Here is a 22,295-nt window from a genome sequence, read left to right as displayed (position 1 = left end):
CTCTGCCTGGCACACGGCGTGCTCTGTGCATCCTCCTCCCCCGTACACACCCTTCTCACCGTGAACGTCTTCTTCCCGTGTCAGAATATGCCGAGTTTTTGCACTGCAAGTCCAAAAAGTTTACAGACTTTGACGAAGTCCGGCAGGAGATCGAAGCGGAGACCGACCGGGTCACGGGGACCAACAAAGGCATCTCCCCGGTGCCCATCAACCTGCGGGTCTACTCACCACATGGTAGGTGGCTTGGGCGGGGACCGAGGGCAGCTGGGATAGTCTCCTGTCCAGGCGGATCTTCCCACTTCTCAAGCATCTGAGAAAAGCACATGCCTATACCCTCAGTTCTGGGAAGAGCAAGGTCAAGGACATAGTAAGACCCCATCTCAAACAAAAGCCAAAAATTAGGGCTGAAAATGGGGCTCGTGATCAGGCAGTTGTGCAGCAGGCAAGAAGTCAATCCCCAGGACCACACTTAGAATAAAAACGAGCCAGGCATAGTGGTGTGTGCATCTGTAATCCCAGCACTCAGTAGGCTAAGACATAAAGACTGTGTTGGATGCTAACCAACATCAGCGAACTTTTTGTAAAAGGTTCCGTCTTTGTAAAATGTAAATTTTTTTTTTAAGATTTATTTATTTATTTATTATGTATACAGCATGTATCCTGTAGCCAGAAAGGCACAGATCTCGTACAGATGCTGTGACCACCATGTGGTTGCTGGAATTGAACAAGGACCTCTGAAACACCAGTGCTCTTAACCTCTGAGCCATCTCTCCAGCCCCAAAATGTAAAATTTTTAAAAATGTTACTTGATGTGTGTTTTGCCTGAATGTATGTGTACATACCATATATATTCCTAGTACCTGAGGAAGTCAGAAGAGGGCGTCAGATCCCACGGAACTGGAATTACAGGTGGTTATGAATGGGAGTTACACCCGGGTCCTTTGAAAGGGCCAATGTTGGTAACTACTAAGCTACTTTTTTTGGGGTGGTTTTTTTGAGACAGGAGTTTCTCTGTGTGGCCCTGGCTGTCCTGGAACTCACTTGGTAGCCCAGGCTGGCCTTGAACTCACAGAGATCCGCCTGTCTCTGCCTCCTGAGTGCTGGGATTAAATGTGTCTGACTCATTTTTTATATTTCTTCGCCGGGCGTTGGTGCGACGCTTTAATCCGCACTCGGAGCAGAGCAGGCGGATCTTGTGAGTTCGAGGCCAGCCTGGGCTACCAAGTGAGCTCCAGGAAGGCGCAAAGCTACACAGAGAAACCCTGTCTCCAAAAACCAAAAAATATATATATATATATTTCTTCAAAGTTTCTTTTGTGTGTGTGTGTGTGTGTTCTCACATCATATGGCGCACATATGGAGGCTGGAGGACAGCTTGCAAGGGTCAGTTTTTCCACCATGTAGGGCCCAGGGATGGCTCTCAGGCCATCAGGTTTGGTGATAGGAATCTACCCACTGAGCTACTTCACTGGCCCTGTTTATTCCCCCTCTTCCCCTCTCCCCCTTCCTCCCTTCTCCCTCCCTCCCTTCCTCTCCTTCCTCCCGTCCTCCCTTGTTTCTTTCTAAAACAATATATCATGTAGCCCGGACTGGCCTCAAACCCCTTTTATGGTTCAGAAGACCTTGAATTCCTCATCTACCTGCTCCTACCTCCCCAGTGCTAGATTATAGACGTGCACACCCAGACATGGTTCATGTGGTGCTAGGAACAGCATGCAGAGCTTTGTGCATGCTAGGTGTGCCCTTTACCAGCTGAGCTCCAACCCTGGCCCTGTAGCTGGAGCTCCATAGTATGTTCAAGGCCGGTCTGGGCTACACACCCAGGCTCTGCCTCAAAACAGGGAAGGTGTGGCAGGAAGGGATGCGGCTCAGTGAGTAGAATGCTTGCTGCACGCATATGAAGACTTGCATTCTCCCCATAGCAGCCACGCACAGCCCAGCCCAGCCCAGCCACGCACAGCACAGCACAGCACAGCCACGCACAGCACAGCACAGCACAGCACAGCCACGCACAGCACAGCACAGCACAGCACAGCCACGCACAGCACAGCACGCACAGCCACAGCACAGCCCAGCACAGCTCAGCACAGCCCAGCACAGTGTGTCTTTAATCCTGGAACCAGGACACTGGGCAGATGATGTGTAGCTCAGTCGGTAGCCTAGGCTCAGTGAGGAGACCCTTTCTCAAAAGACACAGTGTAGGAGCCAGCAAGATAGTTCACCAGGCTGGATGGTGGTGGCGCACACCTTTAATCCCAGCACTCGGGAGGCAGAGGCAGGCGGATCTCTGTGAGTTTGAGGCCAGCCTGGTCTACAGAGTGGTTCCAGGACAGCCAGGGATACACAGAGCAACCCTGTCTTGGAAAATGGAAAAAAAAGATAGTTCACCAGGTAAAGGAACCTACTGGCAAGCCTGATGAGCAATACCTGGGTGACCTCTGACCTCCACATGCATGTGCTCATGAGGGCATCCACCAAACACAAAAGGCACACACAGAAGTGTGTTGTAGTAGGAGTGTTAGGAGTGGGCCCAACTGTGACTCCCCTGAGGAACTTGCTGATGTCTACTGGGTCTCCAGGGACTGTGTATGTATGCTCCGAACCCTTTCCTGGGCTCTGACTACTTTTGCCTCTTGATTTCACCCTCAGTGTTGAACTTGACCCTCATCGACCTCCCAGGAATCACTAAGGTGCCAGTGGGGGACCAGCCGCCAGACATCGAGTACCAGATCAAGGACATGATCCTGCAGTTTATCAGCCGAGAAAGCAGCCTTATTCTTGCTGTCACACCTGCCAACATGGACTTGGCCAACTCAGACGCCCTCAAGCTGGCCAAGGAGGTGGACCCCCAAGGTGACCCTCCAGCCCCAGGGCAGCAGCTCTCTCTAGGAGTACTAGTCCCCCCTGGTGTGCACTCTGGCACAGGGCTGTTAGAAAGAGGCCTCCTGGGATTCAGCGTCCCCTGTGTGGTGGGCATCCCTTGCAACACTTGAAAGAGCTAGACATTCCCTCTTTCTTGAGTATTAATGAGGTCTACTCTGCCAGCCCTGGAGGGTGGGATCTGGCTTTAGTTAGTAGTCAGCTTCCCATCACTATGACCAACACCCTGACATAGTCATCATCTTTTAAAGAGCATGCAGGGTTATTTAGGCTCAGTGTCAGAGGTTCCTGTTGTGGTTGGTGACTTTGAACTCACAGGGATCCGCATGCCTCTGCCTATCAAGTTCTGGGATTAAAAGGGTGTGCCACCATGCCCAGCAGAAAGTGCTAAGCTGTTGGGTCTCCGAGAAAACAGTACTTCACTGTGTACATGGGAGCAAACCCACTCACCTCACATCCAGGGAACAAAATAGAATAAGAAAAGGGACATGGGACCCAGTGAACAGAAAGCCTCAAGGAGACCTCACTTCAAAGGCAGATAGCTTAGCACATGAGCCTTTGACTGGTATTTAAGATCCAGATCTTAGTCTACAGATACTACTCAGTGGTAGAATTGCCTAGGGAGGGGTTGGGGGTATAACTCGGCATGAATGAGGATCTGGGTTCGAACCAAGGGCTCATCTGTTAAGAGCACTTTCTGCTAGGCAATGGTGGCACACACTTCTAATCCCAGAACTTGATAGACAGAGGCATGCGGATCCCTGTGAGTTCAAGGCCAGCCAGGGCTACATAGTGAAACTTTGTCTAAAAAAGGAAAAAAAAAAACAAACCAAAAAACACTTGCTGCTCTTGCAGACGACATGGATTTGGTTTCCAGCACCCACATGTTGGATCCCTCTTCTGACCTCTGCAGGCAGCAGGCACGCATGTGATGCACAGACATACATGCACGCCAAACTCAAACTCATAAAAATAATGGAAATGAGCTAATAAAATTAAAAAGCCTTAGCAAATATAAATCACTAAGACCCAGTCTTTAGCAGCCGCCCTCCCAGAACAGTTATAACTCCAGACACATGTGTCTTCAGTGTTCAGTCCTCTCTGTGGAGATGGGAACATCTGGGCCTGGAGTATAGCTCATTTGGTGGTGTGCTAGCACACAGAATCCCAGCCCTTCATGAACCTGGTGTGGTGCTGCACACCTGTGATACTAGCACTCCAGGGGTGCAGGCACACACCTGTGATACTAGCACTCCAGAGGTGCAGGCGCACACCTGTGATACTAGCACTCCAGGGGTGCAGGCACACACCTGTGATACTAGCACTCCAGAGGTGCAGGCAGGAGGGTCAAGACTTCCTGCTACATTTTATTTGTTTGTTTGTTTGTTTATTTATTTGCTTGGTTGATTTTTCAAGACAGAGTTTCTCTGTGTAACAGCCCTGGCTCTTCTAAAACTCTCTTTGTAGAGCAGGCTGACCTCTGCCTCCCGAGTGCTGGGATTGAAGGTGTGCTCCACCACTGTAGGGTGAATTGTTTTGTTACTTCTTAAAGTGGGACAGCCTTCCTTATTTTTGTGTGTCTGTAATCTGCCCCTGTTTTGTGGTGGTTGCTTTGGTTTTTGTGCTTTTTATTTGTTTATTTTTCAGTCATTGTTCCAGAATGTAGTGCTGGCAGTATTCGATACCTGCCTCTGCTCCCAGGTGTTGAGATTGCAGGTGCCCAGCCCTGTTTTATACGGTAGTGATAGTGTGTCATTCTGTGGGGAGGCCCCATTGTCGAGCTACCCACTCCTTAGCCTCACTGATCTGTTCTCATCAACGGGTGTTTCCATTGGAGTCCATGCCGCAGGCCCCCCATTTCTTTTCCTGGTGTGGCCTGTGCCCTTCACAGTAGTACCAGCTAATGCAGCCGCCTGTGACGTCCAAGTTCACCCCGTCTTCTGTGGGCCTCCGTTAGCTCCTGATGTGCTTGCTCATGTGGTACATACAGACAACACGTGTGTGCATCCGGGCTGTGCCTGGGTTCCTGGTGTGTCCGTTGTTCCTGTTTAGGCTGGACCTCGTGTAGTCTACATTGGCTTAAAAATCTGTGTAGGTAAAGATGACCTTAAAGTCCTGATCCTCCTGCCTCCACCTCCCAAGTGCTGAGATTACAGGTGTGCACCAACAAGTCCAGTATAATTGGGTACTTAGGAAGAGCCCCAGGCTCCTTTTCAAGTGCTCTGCAGCTCAGCTGGCACCAGGGTGGTACCCAGGGCTTGTGAATGCTAAAGCAAATATGGTCCATGAAGTTCATCATCCTCACCTGGCTTGGGAGCTCAGCTTATAAACTGTCCCAGTGAATTGTGGCCAGGACCCCAAGCTAAAACACTTTGGCTGCAGGGATTAAGGGGTGGAGAAGCACAGTAGGCTTAGGGCCTGGCTTTGCTGTGTGGTGCGCTGACTGGCAGGTGCGGGTCCTTGGAGTGGAACTTGAGCTAGGTAACAAGGAGCCCTGGAAATAGTTGCTCGGGTTCAAGTATGATGTTGGGAATGGGCAGGGGAGAGTCTAGTTTCCATGATGTTTTCTGGTTCTGCTGTGGCCCGCTTATATTCTTGGCCAGTGTTTATTGAGAAAGCACTTGTCCCTTGACAATTATTGGGGCTGTCATTGTCATTTTACACTGCCAACAGGTGTCCAGGCAAAGTGACACACAGTTTGTCCCTTGTTTTGCAGCCTGTCAGTGGGTCCCAGGGCCCTTCCTCATGACCCCTTCTGATTTCTGGGCTCTTTCAGGCCTACGGACCATTGGTGTCATCACCAAGCTGGACCTGATGGATGAAGGCACAGATGCCAGGGATGTCCTGGAAAACAAGCTACTGCCCTTGAGAAGAGGTATGCAGGGCAGGGCTGGGGTGGGCCCACAGGAGTATGTATTTTGAGATTCTCATCTGGACATAGTGGTTTTGAATTACAACTGTTTTCTGGAACATTCGGAAGCAAGTAGGTAGCCAGCCTTGGTGCATGCTATAATCCCAGCACTCTGGAGGTGGAGATGGGGAGCAGAAATTCTAGGTCATCTTTGGCTACGTAGCAAGTTCTATACCACCCTAGGTTGCATGAGACCTTGTCTCCAACAAACAAATGTAAAATGCTTTTTCAAAAATAAATTTACGTTCTAGGAATGAATCTCCTTCCTAGGTAGAACCATTGCCCACCATATGCTAGGAACAAGAGTCATTCCCCAGCTGCACAAACCAAACATAACAGAGACACGTACTACTTGATTCCACTTATGGAAGGACCCTAAGCTGTCACTTCCCAACATGTAGATGGTGGCATTTAGACACTGGAGGACAGCCAGGCGTGGACACACACCTGTCAGTCCGACATTCAAGAGCCTGCGGTGGAAGGGTCATGAGTTTGAAGACAGCGTGGGTAAAGCACTCCTGACCTGAGTTTGGAATTCACATAAAGGTAGAAGGAAGGGGGCACAGACTCCATTTGTCCTCCAGTGTACATTTTTGAGAACGTTTTTGAAAACGTTTTGGCTGCAGGGAATGGGGGCTGAGAAGTGCTTCCCTAGCTGGTGGAGGCTGAGGCTGGAAGGCTAGGCCTGGTGAGCCTGGTGACCCCACAGCTGTGAGTGCTGCCAGACACTTGGCCTCCTCCTCAGCCAAGGGGAGCTCACATCCATCCATTTGGACTTGAGGGCCTCAGCGCCTCTTCCTCCATGATGGCAGTCACTGGCCTCTGTCCCCCTTTGTCTTCCCAAGAGTGTCATCTGTCCCTTCCTCTCCACTCATGAGTGTTATCCTCTCATCGTGTGACCTTGGGCTCTTCCTCACTTGTCTCCCCTGAGACTTCAGAGCTCCTCCCACTGGAAGCCTGGAGCCCACGAATGCAAGGACCATGCGCCTTGCATGCACAAGACGCTGGCCGGTCTCCAGCACCACAGCATCCACTGTGGCCCCCCTTCTGACTTGTAGACTCAAACCCCTGCTGGGGTACTGTTGCTCTGAGCACCCGTTCTTTTGTGTTATTTGTGTATGTGGTGCCTTGTTTTGTTTTGGTGGTGGTGTTTGAGACAGGCTGGACTTGAACTTCTTGCCTCGGCCTCAGCTGGGATTCTGATGTATGCCACCATACCGGGCTTATTTACTTATATATATATTGTGAATGTTCAATTTGAAACTATTTGTATACATGTTTTTGTTTTTAAGGACTGTGTATGCCTAGTGACTATCATGACATAACCCAGGGCCACCTTGAACTTGAGATCCTCCTCCTCAGACTTCGGTCATGGGCCACAAAGTCTGACTTTAGTGGGTTTTATTTTACTTCATTTATTATTTACATGTGGAGGTGAGGCATGAATGATGTTTGTGGTGGGGAGGTGCCACAGCTCAGGTTTGGAGGTCAGAAGACAACTCTTTAGAGTTAGTTCTCTGTCCATCGTATGAATTCTGGGAGGTCAAACTCAGGTCATTAGGCCTGGCGGCTCGCCATTTTACTGCTGGGCATTTGCTGGCTGTAGTGAGTCTTAATATGACAAGATATGCTATGTTCTCTTTACTTTGTTTTTCAGGGTTTTGTTGTTGATGATGTTTTTGTTTTGGAATATTTTTATGTCTTTATTTTTTAGATTTATTTTAATTTTTAACTTAAGAATTATTTTTAAATTCACTATGACAAGGAGTATGGGTGTGTGCCAGCCCCCTGGAGGCCACAGGCTCAAGTTAGAGCCATTCATGAGCCACTGACATGGGTGCTGTGGAGGAGCAGTGTCCTGGTTGGCTTTCTGTTACTGTCACAGACACTATGGCTAAAAGCAGCTTGGAAGGAAAGGCTGTGTTTGACTTACAGGTCACAGCCCATCATGGAAGGAAGCCAAATCAGGAACCTGGAGGCAGGAACTGAAGCACAGGCCACAGAGAAACACTGCTTATCGGCTTGCTTGCTTTCTATAACCTGCTCTACCTCCTTTCTTTTTGGGGTTTGTTTTGTTTTGTTTCTCTGTGTAGCCTTGGCTGTCCTGGAACTCACTCTGTAGACCAGGCTGGCCTCAAACTCACAGAGATCCGCCTGCCTCTGCCTCCCGAGTGCTGGGGTCAAAGGCGTGCACGCCCAGCTTCAGCCTGCTTTCTTTCTTTCTTTTTTTTTTCTTTTTTTTTTCCAGAGCTGAGGACCGAACCCAGGGTCTTGTGCTTGCTAGGCAAGCGCTCTACCACTGAGCTAAAGCCCCCAACCCCGGGCCTGCTTTCTTATACACCTAGGAGCAGCAGTCCAGGGGTGGCACTACTCGCAGTGAGCTGGGGGCTCCTGCATCACTCACTAGTGAAGAAAATACCTACAGGCAATCTGATGGAGTCAGTTCCTCAATGAAGGTTCTCTTCCAGCTGTCTCCCGCTTGTAGTAAAGACAGACACTACCCAGCACAGGCAGAAGTGCTTTGAACTGCACAGCTGTCTCTATTTTGTGGTGCTGGGATAGGAGCCAGGGCTTTTTCTGCATGCTAAGCAGGGCTGTCCCTGCTAAGCTGCTCCTCCAGCCCTCATACCTGTCCTTGAAGCTCAGTTTGGAGACTTTGCTGCCCATCTTCACCACCGTCCACATTTCAAGCCGCTTCCCCCAGCTGCCTTCCATTGCATTACATCCCTAGTGAGGTCTCAGTACTATCCTGTGACCTCTTCTCTGAGTGATTCATGGGGCCAGTGTGTTTCTAACTTCCGCCTGGCCCAGGTGGAGTGAAGTCAACACTGGTAGACACAGCACCGAACCCTCCCTGGCCTAATGCGTATCTTGACCTTCTCTCTTAGGCTACATTGGTGTGGTTAACCGCAGCCAGAAAGACATCGAGGGCAAAAAGGACATCCGGGCTGCCCTGGCAGCTGAGAGGAAGTTCTTCCTCTCTCACCCAGCCTACCGGCACATGGCCGACCGAATGGGTACCCCACACTTACAGAAGACCCTGAATCAGGTACAGCCGAGGTTTGAGGCTACCATGTAGAGTGGGTCAGTCTTCACCGTACAACAGTGTGGCTCTACACTTGGGCTCTTCTCAGTCTCCAGCAGTAGCAAGGCTGTCGGTCCATCTTGTTGCTCCCGTCCCAAGTGTTTGCACTGAAGGTCTGTTGAGGACTGCGTGAGGCATGAGCTGGTAGCGTGACTGTTTGACTCTGTTGGTGTCGCTGTTGTTTGAAAGGCACTGCAGTAATTCACTGGCCGGAAGTCTAAAGACAGTCTGGAGGTTGGTAACGGTCAGTCAGGGCTGCTGACTGCAGCTAAGTGGGAAAAAGGCGCTGCAGTCTGGCAGCTGGGATCTAAAGCCCGGCCCAGCCTCTGAGCAAGCAGTCTTGGCCCAGCTTTGCCATGCCTCCTTTCTCTTGCCTTCTACTTCCTGGGGTAGGAGTCAGGGAGGCCATGTGTGTGCAGCACAGGGTACATGCCTTGTGTGAAAGGGAACAATCTCCAGGGACTGCCATGTTTATCACAGTGAAGAAAAAGTAAGATAACTGCTAAGTGCAGACAGGGCCAGAGACCAGAATCCCCAGTGAGGGTGTGGGGCTCTGGCTCCATGCTAACACCTGTCCGGAATCTACCGGTTTTGGGTTGGGAATGCTGCTTAGCTGTAGAGTGCCAGCCTAGCATGTGGGCAGCCCTGGGGGGGCATCTCCAGCACCACATAAATCAGTGAGGTGATACATCTTTAATCCCAGCACTCAGCTCAGGAAATCAGGAATCCAGGGTCATCCTCAGCTACATAATCTGGGATAAATGAGAGTCTGCCTGCATCAGAAAACATCAACCAGGTCCCTCCATTATGCATGGACCAGGGCAGAGGCACTGTGGGCAGAGGCCATTGTCCTTAGGGAAAGTCCAATGGGAAGCCAGCTGGTAAACAAGCTATCAGATAAAGTCCTAGTCAAATGTTAGCTGCAGCTGGGGGTCACTGCAAGATGAAGCTCAGCCCTAGAGCAGCTGGGACAGGAATTGGGCAGTGTGTCTTGTAGGAAGAGGCCCAAACCCAGAGGCCATTGGGTTTGGGCAGAGTGAGGAGGGACAGGTAGGAAGGAAAACTCTCCGTGGGGCCTGGCGTTGCTTGAGAGCCAGGTGTGTAGGCTGGCTGGTCCCTTTGAATTGATGGGTGTTGTAGCTAGAGTTTTCCTGCCTTGCCCACAGTCAGGACAAATCTCTGTCACCCGCCAGTCCCACAGCCGCTCAGACCCAACCAAGTAAACACAGAGACTTATATTGCTTACAAACTGTATGGCCATGGCAGACTTCTTGCTAACTGCTCTTATTGCTTAAATTAATCCATTTCCATAAATCTATACCTTGCCATGTGGCTCGTGACTTACCAGTGTCTTCACATGCTGCTTGTCATGGTGGCGGCTGGCAGTGACTCTTTCCACCTTCCTGTTCTTTCTTTTCTCCTCTCTGTTAGTCCCGCCTATACTTCCTGCCTAGCCACTGGCCAATCAGTGTTTTATTTATTGACCAATCAGAGTAATTTGACATACAGACCATTCCACAGCAGGGTGTTTTGTGGGGCAGTGGTTGTTCCTGCTTCTCTTTTCTGAGCTGGGGAGGTCCACAGGTGGCTCAGCAGGTCCAGCCACCTGCCACCCAAGCCTAAGGACCCGATTTCAATCCCCAAAAGACATGGATAGGCAGAAGGAGGCAATGGACTCCATGAAACTGCCCTCTGACCTCCACACAGTCACCCTGGCATGCGCACTGACTCCCCCGCCAATAATAGGTAAATAAGAATTTTAAAACCACCACAGAGCTATAAGCATCCAGCCTGCCTTGTGAGACCTGTAGCTTCCCTTGAGAACAACAAGACTTGGGACTCACCACAGGCACGAGTCTCTCCTTCCTTTCCTCTAGCGCTGGTGTCTTCAGAATCTTCATCTTCTCTGTTGATGTGGTGTTCTTGCTCTGTCCCTCCTGTCTCCCTGCAGATGTGTGCACTCCACCCCCACCCTCACCCCACTTCTCCTGGGATGCCTTTGGGTCATAGTTGGAGGGCCATTCCAGGCCTGCACATTGGTCCTGCAGTCCACATCTGGATGTTGTCTGACATCTGCCTGCGGGCTTTCTGCAGCACCTTGTGCTGTCACCAGCTTCTGTCCATGTCCTGATGATTTTATCTGTAGTTTTGTGCACCCACCGCTCTGGGTGTTAAGACTGAGGGTGGATTGTGTTCTTTCCTGGTCTCTAGGGTGGGCTACCCTGTCTGACCCTTACCTTTCCCCTACAGCAACTGACCAACCACATCCGGGAGTCACTGCCAACCCTGCGCAGCAAACTGCAGAGCCAGCTGCTGTCCCTGGAGAAGGAAGTGGAAGAGTACAAGAATTTCCGGCCCGATGACCCCACACGCAAGACCAAAGCCTTGCTGCAGTACGTGCCCTCCCTGCCTTGCCTCGGTCCCGCCCAGTTCATTCTGCTCTCCATTCATGCCCTGTCCTGAGCTGCCCGTGATGGGGGGTCCAGAGTCTTGACATTTCAACATGACATTGTCATCTGCAGGGTACATGCTCAAAAACCATGCACTTGCATTACAAAAGAAAAGAAAAGAAAAAACACATTGTTTGAATAAGTTACTATTTTATGTTGTTCCACGTTCATTCTTGTAGTTGGCTGTGGCCTGTGGCACGAAAGTTGGACACATTGGAATGGGGTATATTATCTAAGACCATCGTCCTCTCAGCCCTTGGGAGGCGGGAGCGGGAGAAAAAATCAAAAGTTCCTGAGCTGAGGAGGTGGATGAACAATTAAAGTGCTGCCTCCAGGTCGGATGGCTCCAGTTCCCTCCCTAGAACTGACATGGTGGAAGGAGAGAGTCTGCTTTCATGATCTCTCCTCTGACCTCCACACACGCTCTGTGACACATACGTACACTCGTGGTTAAGAGCACTGACTGCTCCTGCAGAGAACTGAGTTCAGTTCCCAGCTCCCACATGGCAGCTCACAGCCACCTAGAACTGTAGCACCAAGGGATCTGATGCTCTCTTCTAGTCGTCACTCAGACACATACATGTACATAAAAATGAGACGGGCCGGGGGGGGGGGGGGGGGGGGGGGGGTGGTGGTGGTGGTGGTGCACACCTTTAATCCCAGCACTCGGGAGGCAGAGGTAGGCGGATCTCTGTGAGTTCGAGGCCAGCCTGGGCTACCAAGTATGTTCCAGGAAAGGTGCAGAGTTACACAGAGAAACCCTGTCTCCAAAAACCAAAAATTAAAAAAAAAAAATTAAAAAAATGAGACAGGGAAGGATTTAGGAAGACACTGGACAGTGTGTGCACACACATGGGCAGTATAAGAGACCTTGTCTAATAAAAAAAGAAGCTAATATATTGTGAACAATTGAGTGTGGTGGTGGCCTGACACACACTTTGGCCACTTGTTAGGCTGAAGGCAGTGGGGGTCTCTTGAGCTCAGGAGTTCAAGGCCAGCCTCACTTATAGCCCAGAGCGTGGAGGTCCAAGGTGACGTTGAGGAATCAGTTCCTTCCTTGCATCAGACACAGTGACAAGGGCTGTTACTCATTGAACCCTTACGCCTCCAAATATTTATTTCTCTCTCTCTCTCTCTCTCTCTCTCTCTCTCTCTCTCTCTCTCTCTCTCTCTCTCTCTCTCTCTCTCTCTCTCTGTCATTCCACAAACTATTGATGTACTACTTCTTATGGTTGCCAAGCACTCCAGTGCTCATGCTGTTCGCCTGCTCTGTTTTACTCACACTGAGGCTCACAGTGCGGTGTCACTTGATCAGGCTTCTCCAGCTGTCCATGGTAGAGCCCCCTGCAGCCAGGGTCGAGAGACAGGAGAACATACAGGTGCCCCTGGCCTGTCTGGAGCTGCTGTCTTGACATTCAGCAGTAAATGCAGTAAAGCAAGTGGAGCCCTGGGGAGGGGTCGTCCATGAGGACAACCAGGATGGTGCCCAGTGCTTGCCAAAGCAGCTCTGCTATTTTACTCATTTTTAAAAGCGTGTAAATAAGCTGGAGAGTTGGCTCAGAGGTTAAGAGCACCAGTTGCTCTTCCAGAGGTCCTGAGTTCAATTCCCAGCAACCACATGGTGACTCATAGCCATTTATAATGAGATCTGGTGCCCTCTTCTGGTGGGCAGGCATACATGCAGGCAGAACACTGGATACACAATAAATAAATAAATAAATCTTTTTAAACATGTATGCATTGGCTGTTAAATGGTTATATTTAAAGAAAAATGGCCCAGGAAATGCCGGGAATCTTTTGACTTCGCTTCTGTGGAGCTGATACTCTGTGATCCTGGTTATATTCTGGCTCCCCTCATCATCATCTGCAAAATGAATAGGTGCAATAAAGATATTTCCCACCAAAACTTATTTAACTAAAAATAGGACCCTCGTTTTCGAGAGGTGTGGGTAAATTATCTGCAGAGAGGATAGCTGTGACAGTGTCACAAAACTGGACTGAAATCGACTTTTAACGCACAGATCCCTTGTCAATGTGCTTCCACGCCTGTAACTAACATGAATGGCACCTAGCTCTCTCTAGGTACTCTGTGGGCACAGAGTTCATGTACACAGGAACATTTTAACACGCAATTTGATAAGATGGGGGGGGCAGGTAACTGTGCTGTTAGAGAACTAAATATGGCTTATGGCACCATGTGCTGTATTCTAATTTTTAATTTTTGCCAGGCTTAGAAGATCTTCTCTTTCCCTTACTAAGGATTAGCACCTTACCCTGAGCTGTAGCTTTTCTTTCACACTCAGGATTCCGTGTATTCCAATTTGGAGCTCTGGTAGAAAAAACAAAGCTTCATATGTATTCATAGTAACTTTCATGCTTCCTCTAAGTGAGTAAATATGTATACTCATGTTACTTTAAAAAAAAAAAAAAAAAAAGAAAGAAAAATGGCCAAACATGGTGGCATACATAACACCTGTAATACTAGCACTCGGGAGGCCTAGGCAGAAGGGTCTTCAGTTCAAGGCCAGCTGGGGTTACACAGCAAGATCCTGTCTTCAAAACAAAACATGAAAGACAAGAAAATTAACTTGCTGACAAGTTAGCTCAGGGGGTAAACATGCTTGCTGCCAAGACTGATACCCTGAGCTCTATCCCCAAGACCCACACAATGGAAGGAGAGAACTGACTCGCACAGTACCCTCTGACCCCACTCATACACTGTGGCATGCCTCCACCCAGTAAATACATGTAACTTTAAAATTCATTTTAAAGAGCAAAGTTTGCCACGCGACTCATGTAGTTGCAGGGTTGTGCAGAAACTTCCTTCTTGACCTTTTGCTTTTTCTTTTCTTGAAGGATGGTCCAGCAGTTTGGAGTTGACTTTGAGAAGCGAATTGAGGGCTCTGGAGATCAAGTGGACACACTGGAGCTGTCTGGGGGGGCCCGAATCAATCGCATCTTTCATGAGCGCTTTCCCTTTGAGCTGGTAAAGGTAGGTGTCAGCCTGGAGGGCCTTAAAATTTCTTCCCAAACCAAGTTGTCACACGCTCTGAATCATGCTGGAGGCCACCGTCAGTAAACATGGCCTGAAGGGCATGTCCTGTGGTCGCTGTCTTCCCAGATCTCACAGCTTAGACTCTCTGGGCAGAGCAGTGGGAAAGTCCGTGTTTCTTCCGCTGATGAGGGGAAAAAAGATAGTGATGGTCAACAAGATGGCTCAGCAGGTAACGGCACCTGTGCCCAACCCGATGACTGGGTTTGAACCCAAGCAGAGGCAAAGAACCAGCTCCTACAAGTTTCCTCTGACCTCCACACAGACTTCGTGAGACTCAGGCCCCTCCTACAAACATGCACATCCAACAAATACAAATGATATACAATTCTGGGCTTACACCAGTAATTCCAGACTTCTGTAAGCTGAGGAGGAGAGCGAGTTTAAAGATACATGGCCTATACAAGACCTTGTCTCAAAAAACTAAAACAAAATCAAAACAAAACAAGCCAGAAATCCCAGCGCTCGGGAGGCAGAGGCAGGACACTGTCTGAGTTCCAGGACAGCAGGAAGATGTGGTCTCAAAACAAAAGCTGAAGCAAACTGCATTTGTGTCCTTTTCCTTTGGGGCAGGTTCTGTCTCACAGGCATGGTGTGCACAGGCCAGTCTGGAGGGTGGACAACCTCCAGTGTTGCTTTTCAGTTGCCCCTCACTCTTTTGTTTGTCTTTCCAAGACAGACTTTTCTTTGTGTGGCCCTGGCTGTCCTGGAACTCCAGCTGTAGACCAGGCTGGCCTTGAACTCAGAGATTTATCTGTCTCTGTCCTACCGAGTGCTGGGATTAAAGGAGTGTGCCACCACCCCCACCCCGGATATCACTCTTTCTTAGTTTTTTTCATTCAATAACTATATTTATGATATTCATTAATTACATTAATTGTATTGATTTATTACATTCATGATATTATGTCCTGATACTACTGTCCATTTGTGGGAATTTTCCATCACACAAAACAGAGATTCTGTACTTAGGAAATCATTGCTCTATATTCCTTTCTTCTCCATCTTGAGATAACGTCTAATCTTTCTGTCTCAATGAATTTGTATATTCTATATATTTTATGTAATACAATTTATAGTATTTGTCCCCTTTTTTGAATGTAAAAACATTTTATGTACAACTGCAGGAGAAATAATACACAGATAGCTTGAACATAAAAACAGATTATAATTTAAAAATCCAAGGTTATTTTAAACAGTAAAATATTTTCTCTGTAGAAAATAGTAAAAATGATAACATTTCCAATAAGCCCTTTTAAGCCAAATAATAGCTGAATTATACATATAAATATTGATTAGTTTCTGGGATACAGAAGAGACCTATCTTCATCTGTTCAGAGAGCTATGTTTTACTTAAGTTGTGTGAGATTCCTACTCATCTTCTCCTTCACTGTTAGATTTACGGCAGACATTTTTCTATAGGCTAATCCATATTCTAAAAAGATTTTAGCCTTCCCTCCAGAAAGTATGGTCAGCATTTTCTTTCATCAGCTTGATACAGTACAAATTCTTATCCTAATAGCGAAATGTTTCACTAAAGCTTGCCCAGTGATTGGGTAAAACCAAAACTTATTATAAGCCACAGTCATCCTAGGGTCCGCCCTGCTAGGTAGCCTCCCTGGATCTGTGGGTTGCAATCTGATTGTCCTTTGCTTTATATCTAGTATCCACTTATGAGTGAGTACATACCATGTTTGTCCTTCTGAGTCTGGGTTACCTCACTCATGATGATTTTTTTCTAGTTCCATTCATTTGCCTGCAAATTTCATGCTGTCATTGTTTTTCTCTGCTGAGTAGTACTCCATTGTGTATATGTACCACATTTTCTTAATCCATTCTTCAGTTGCCAGGCACCTAGGTTGTTTCCAGGTTCTGGCTATTACAAATAGTGCTGCTATGAACATAGTTGAGCATGTATCTTTGTGGTATGATTGAGCATTCCTTGGGTATATGCCCAAGAGTGGGATGGCTGGGTCTTGAGGTAGTTCGATTCCTAATTTTCTGAGAAACCGCCATACTGATTTCCACAGTGGTTGTACAAGTTTACATTCCACCAACAGTGGAGGAGTGTTCCCTTTGCTCCACATCCTCTCCAACATTGACTGTCATTGGTGTTTTTGATCGTAGCCATTCTGACAGGTATAAGGTGGTGTCTCAGAGTCATTTTGATTTGCATTTCTCTGATGTCTAAGGATGTTGAGCATTTCCTTAAATGTCTTTTAGCCATTTGAGATTCTTCTTTTGAGAATTCTCTCTTTATATTCTCTCTTTATATATTTTTTTATATTTATATTCTCTCTATAGCCCATTTTTAAATTGGATTGTTCAGTATTTTGATGTCTAGTTTCTTGAGTTCTTTATTTACGTTGGAGATCAGTCCTCTGTCAGGTGTGGGGTTGGTGAAGACCTTTTCCCATTCTGTTGGCTGTCTTTTTGTCTTATTGACTGTGTCTATTGCCCTACAAAAGCTTCTCAATTTCAGGAGGTCCCATTTATTAATTGTGCTCAGTGTCTGTGCTGCTGGTGTTATATTTAGGAAGTGATCTCCTGTGCCAGTGCGTTCTAGAGTACTTCCTACTTTCTCTTCTATCAAGTTCAGTGTAACTGGATTTATGTTGAGGTCTTTGATCCACTTGGACTTGAGTTTTGTGCATGGTGACAGATATGGATCTATTTGCAATCTTCTACATGTTGACATCCAGTTATGCCAGCACCATTTGTTGAAGATACTTTCTTTTTTCCATTTTATAGTTTTGGCTGCTTTGTCAAAAATCAGGTGTTAATATGTATGTCGATTAATGTCAGGCTCTTCAATTTGATTCCATTGGTCCATATGTCAGTTTTTATGCCAATAACAAGCTGTTTTTATTACTATAGCTCTATAATAGAGCTTGAGGTCAGGGATGGTGATGCCTCCAGAGGTTGCTTTATTATACAGGATTCTTTTAACTATCCTGGGTTTTTTGTTTTTTCATATGAAGTTGAGTAATGTTCTTTCCAAGTCTGTGAAGAATTGTGTTGGGATTTTGATGGGGATTGCAATGAATCTGTAGATTGCTTTTGGTAAGATTGTCATTTTTACCGTTAACCCTGCCTATCCATGAGCATGGGAGATCCTTCCATTTTTTGATATCTTCTTCAATTCCTTTCTTAGAGACTCAAAGTTCTTATCATATAGGTCTTTCACTTGCTTAGTTAGAGTTACCCCAAGGTATTTTATATTGTTTATGGCTATTGTAAAGGGTGATGTTTCTCTGACTTCTTTCTCAGCCCTTTTATCATTTGTGTATAGGAGGGCTACTGATTTCTTTGAATTAATCTTGTATCCTGCCACTTTACTGAAGGAGTTTATCAACTGTAGGAGTTCCCTGGTAGAGTTTTTGGGGTCACTTATGTATACTATCACATCATCTGCAAATAGGGAAAGTTTGACTTCTTCCTTTCCAGTTTGTATCCCTTGATCTCCTTTTGTTGTCTTATTGCTCTAGCTAGAACTTCAGGTACTATGTTGAATAAGGATGGGGAGAGTGGACAACTTTATCTTGTTCCTGACCCCCAGATATCACTCTTTCTTATTTTTTAAGGCAAGGTCTCATTGTAGCCTAAGTTGGCCCCAACCTCTCTGTGATGACCTTCTAATCCTCCTGTGCCGGGATCACAGGCATGTGTGTGTTAGCGCATCCAGTTTATTCTGTGTTGTGGATTCATGCACATGGGGCAAGCACTCACCCATCGGAGCTGCGGCCCTGGTCCAGCCACGCTTTTTCAGAGACAGGATCTCTCACTTGCCTGGAACGGAACCAGTAGGCTATGCCTGCTGGCTGGAAAGACTTTTTTTGTTTTATGTTTATGAATGTTTTCCCTAATGTGTGTAAGTGCAGCACGTCCATACTTAATGGCCTGCAGAAGCCAGAAGAGGGCACTGGATCCCATGGAACTGGAGTACTGGAGTTAAGGACAGTTGTAAGCCGCTGTGTGAGTGCTGGGTCCTTTGCAAAAACCATGTCTGCAGCCCAATATACCCAGCTTTATCTATGTGTGCGTGTGCGTGCGTGCGTGCGTGCGTGCGTGCGTGCGTGCGTGTGCACGCGTGTGTAATGGTATATCTATTTATTTAGTGTGTGGAGGTCAGAGAACAACTTTCAGGACTTGGTTCTTTTCCTTCTACCACATGGATTCTGGGGTACACTCAGATCATCAGGTTTAGTGGCAGGTACCCTTACTTACTGAGCCATCTCTGTGACCCTCCGTTGTTTTTAATTTTGAGCTGCTAGGTCATCTTTGTGAGATACAACCATGAATAGGAATAGTCCCAGAATCTGCTTATGCTGTGAGATGACCCTGGGAATTCATTCCATGTATTTGGCTTGTTTCTTAGATGGAGTTTGATGAGAAAGATCTACGACGAGAGATCAGCTACGCTATTAAGAACATCCACGGAGTCAGGCAAGTTCCATGGGAAGTCCACATGTTCTCTTCCCCTCTACCCATGTGGGCCCCCCAACCTTCTGAGTCCCTGGTAGTGAGGCTGTGAGAAGGTTCATGGGTAGTTTTCAGGACTATATATACATCTTGGTCTCCAAGGACATAGTGTATGACCATCCTGGGTCTCTTGGCTAATTGTGTGCCCTGGATGAAATGCATAGATTAGTGTGACCTTACTCATGGTGAAATCTATAGTGATCAGAGGTTGGGTGGGAACAGAGTTGAGTTGTACTCATGGGAACCTGGATCTTGTTTCGTCAGGGTCACTTGTGAGCCTCTCAGTGTCCCCTCCTTAGTTACAATCAATTAAGTGTACCCAGCTGTCTAGCATCCCAAGATCCTTGGGTTACCGTGAGGGCTCCCCAGTCAGGGACTCTTAGGCATCCCACCCCTAGCTTTAATGGGATGGCCTTCCTTATCAGGGACCTAGCCATGCTTAGAAAGTGGCTGACCACCTTTGTTTCTCTCTGACTTATCTTTCCCTGCTTCCCCACTGGGTCTGGACCTTTTTAGAACTGGGCTCTTCACGCCGGACTTGGCGTTCGAGGCCATTGTGAAAAAGCAGGTGGTCAAGCTGAAAGAGCCCTGTCTGAAATGCGTGGACCTGGTTATCCAGGAGCTTATCAGTACAGTTAGGCAATGCACCAGCAAGGTACCGCACCCGCGGACATGGGGCCGCAGGCTTGGTATCAGGCCCCAGGTTACCTCATTTCCAAGAATACTGAAGGGATGGGAATGGGTCAGTCTGGACCCACTCAGGAGGGGGTGGGGGAATGCTGGGCTTCTGAGAACCAGCTAGAGGGTGATAGGCCTCCTGGGACCCTGATACCAAGCCCAGCATGCATATGGTGGAATGGGGGTATCATCTGGCTGTGTCGCTTTGCTGCTTGCTAGGGAAGCAGATTGGGGCTCCCCGCTTGAGCTGTTGGAGGCCAAGATACTTGAAGCTCCCCTGACGTCCCCCTTGACAAATGACAAATGCCTGGCTTCTCTGGAACGAGCCACTTCTCTGTCCTCATGGCCCTGGAAAGAGCATAAAACTGGTGGCATAATGCGAACTCAGTACCCAGATTCCCAAAGCTGCTTGGGCTCCACAGTGGCCCTGACAGCTTTTGTGTGCCCTATGCTGTCCACGTTTCTTCCCCACCCTTCCATGTAAATCTATATTCAGTGTTCCCGCTCATGAAGACCTTTGTATCCTCCCCTCCATGGGCAACTGTCTCCATTCTCACCAACCCGCCAGGCCAGGAGGGCTAGTTCTCAGGACAGTACACTCCTGCCAAGCAGCTGAAGTGCTGGGGGTGGGGAGGGGAAGAGAGGGCATCTGCTTGTGGGACCTCAACGTCCCCAGCCCTCTGAAATGGCAGAGAATTTCTGCTTGAGCTGCCTGTTCTACTGGAGCAAAGTCCCCACTTGCTTCCTCAACTTCTCCAGGAAAACAGAGCAAAAGAAAAAACCAAAACAAAAAACCAGCCAGGCAAGGGCTGGGGTCAGGGTAGGGTGAGTTTGCAGAGTGCTTGCCTGCACGAAGCTTGGGGTTCCATCCTTAGCATCATATAGACCATGTATGAATAGCTCAGACCTGTGATCCCAGTGTTCAGGAGTTGGAAGTAGGAAGATCAGAAGTTCAAGGTCATCCTTAGTCGTATGCCAAGTTGGAGGCTATCATGTTGTGTGAGACCACGAGACCGGTTCAAAAACCAGAACCTAGAGTGGCTGCTGATTGTCATCCTAGGGGCCATTGTCACAGAAGTGACCAGTTGAGATTCGATCACATACCTATGGCCCTATGATGACAGTATCCTGTAGCACTTAGCCTTGAACTGTAGACCAGCCCTCTGCTCTCCCAGGCCTTGCTGATTCCAAACAGCTTCCAAGACATATATGGGTGCAGGCTTTTCTGCGCATGCACTAACCGGCTCATTCTTGTTTCTTCTCTCTCTTTCTCTCTCCATCTCCCGTCCTATGTGTGCGTTTGTGCGTGTGGCCTGCACTACCCCTGGGTGTCTCTCAACCTCGTCCCGCCCTTCTCCGCATGACCCAGGACGGGGCTCTTCACCCCCGACATGGCCTTTGAAGCCATCGTGAAAAAACAGCTTGTAAAACTCAAAGAGCCGAGTTTGAAGTGTGTTGACCTGGTGGTGTCGGAGCTAGCCACGGTCATTAAAAAGTGTGCTGAGAAGGTAACAGGCCTTGCTCCTCCTGTCCCTCATCAGTTCCCACCTCATTTCTTCCGTGGTATCAGCCCTGAGCATCTGGACAGTCCTGCCTCGAAGGAACCCTGCTAGGCACACCTGTCACCTTCTCCACCTCAGCTGCCACCTCAGACTCTGGGTGGCAGAACACACATGGCCCCACCTTTTCAGTTGTGGGGTCCAGTGGAGCCCCCTTTGACATGCCCAAGAACAGTCACTGTGAAGCTGTTCCCACTCCTAGATCCCATCCCTGACCACTGCATGTCCAGCTCCGTGTTCCCGTGTTAGGGTGCATTTAGCAGCATCTCTCCCCAACTGGGGAAGGTGTGGCTTCCCACACGTGTGGCTCGGATCATTCACTTTCCCAGAGGGGTCTAAGGCGTGGCCATATGGGTGCCAAATTCACAATGATCAGGGGACAGTTTCCAGCAAAGGGTTCCCTGAGCTCGATGACCCAGATGCTGTCTCTGTTATTCTGGAGCAGGGCACCATGATCATTTGAATGCTCTGTGAGGGCCATCAGTTTGTCCTGCCTTCACCTAAGGCTGGGCGGGAGGGGGATGTCTGGCACCTCTGGGTGACAAAAGCATGTCACTCACTTTCTCTGCCACTTTCCACCTCCAATCGCTGGCTTTGCAAAGCGGCTCTCAGCATGCAAGGCCACGCTCTCCCCTTTCCACCCCACCTGCCCCGACCGACCGACCAACCAACCAACCGGCCTGCCCTTGTCTCCTAGCTCCTGAGCTGGGAGACAAGAGCAAACTGGGGACCTGGTGCCCCTCATGTCTTTCCCTGTTTCATCCTTGCACTTGGTTTATGTTTCTCTCTGGCCTGGCCATGAAGACCTTGCCATCTCAGCCTTTCTACTTGTCCCCCAGCTCAGTTCCTACCCCCGGTTGCGAGAGGAGACAGAGCGAATCGTCACCACCTACATCAGGGAGCGAGAGGGGAGAACCAAGGACCAGGTATTGTACCAGTTCGCTGTTCCTTTTCCTGTCTGTTCATGTGTAGGAAATATTAAGAGTATAGTTCTGCGAGGTTACTTTTTTATTATTATAATTGTTCATTTCAAATGTGTTTTCCACAGCTTGCATGTGGAGGCCAGAGGACATCTCCGAGGAGTTGTCGCTCCTCCTCTCTTTATGTAGAAGTTCTGGGGGGTCAAACTCAGGTCACCAGGCTTCCAAAGCAAGCCTCTCATCTGCTGAGCCATCTCACCAGCTCCAGAGATGCATTC

At 48.3% G+C, this 22,295-nt stretch overlaps 1 protein-coding gene across 16 annotated transcripts in view; it reads left to right on the top strand.

Moving 5' to 3' along the window:
* The window catches only part of Dnm2 (dynamin 2), a 91,273-nt gene that overhangs the window by 41,422 nt on the left and 27,556 nt on the right, over positions 1-22,295 (top strand). For 10 of the 16 annotated variants that reach the window (XM_028872476.1, XM_028872474.1, XM_028872468.2 and 7 more), the window contains exons 3-11: positions 85-234; positions 2,650-2,853; positions 5,657-5,755; positions 8,680-8,840; positions 11,127-11,269; positions 14,183-14,318; positions 18,757-18,824; positions 19,377-19,515; positions 21,937-22,023. In XM_028872476.1, coding sequence (XP_028728309.1) covers positions 85-234; positions 2,650-2,853; positions 5,657-5,755; positions 8,680-8,840; positions 11,127-11,269; positions 14,183-14,318; positions 18,757-18,824; positions 19,377-19,515; positions 21,937-22,023 — 1,187 coding nt within the window. Of the gene's footprint in view, positions 1-84; positions 235-2,649; positions 2,854-5,656; positions 5,756-8,679; positions 8,841-11,126; positions 11,270-14,182; positions 14,319-18,756; positions 18,825-19,376; positions 19,516-20,907; positions 21,047-21,936; positions 22,024-22,295 lie in introns of all 16 variants that reach the window. The other 6 variants (XM_028872477.1, XM_028872475.2, XM_028872471.2 and 3 more) reach the window with 1 other exon arrangement.

This window comes from Peromyscus leucopus, chromosome 7 (assembly GCF_004664715.2).
Source record: "Peromyscus leucopus breed LL Stock chromosome 7, UCI_PerLeu_2.1, whole genome shotgun sequence".
Classification (NCBI taxonomy): domain Eukaryota; kingdom Metazoa; phylum Chordata; class Mammalia; order Rodentia; family Cricetidae; genus Peromyscus; species Peromyscus leucopus.
The sequence above is the reverse complement of the archived record's forward strand: the minus strand, read 5'-3'. Positions and strand labels throughout refer to the sequence as shown.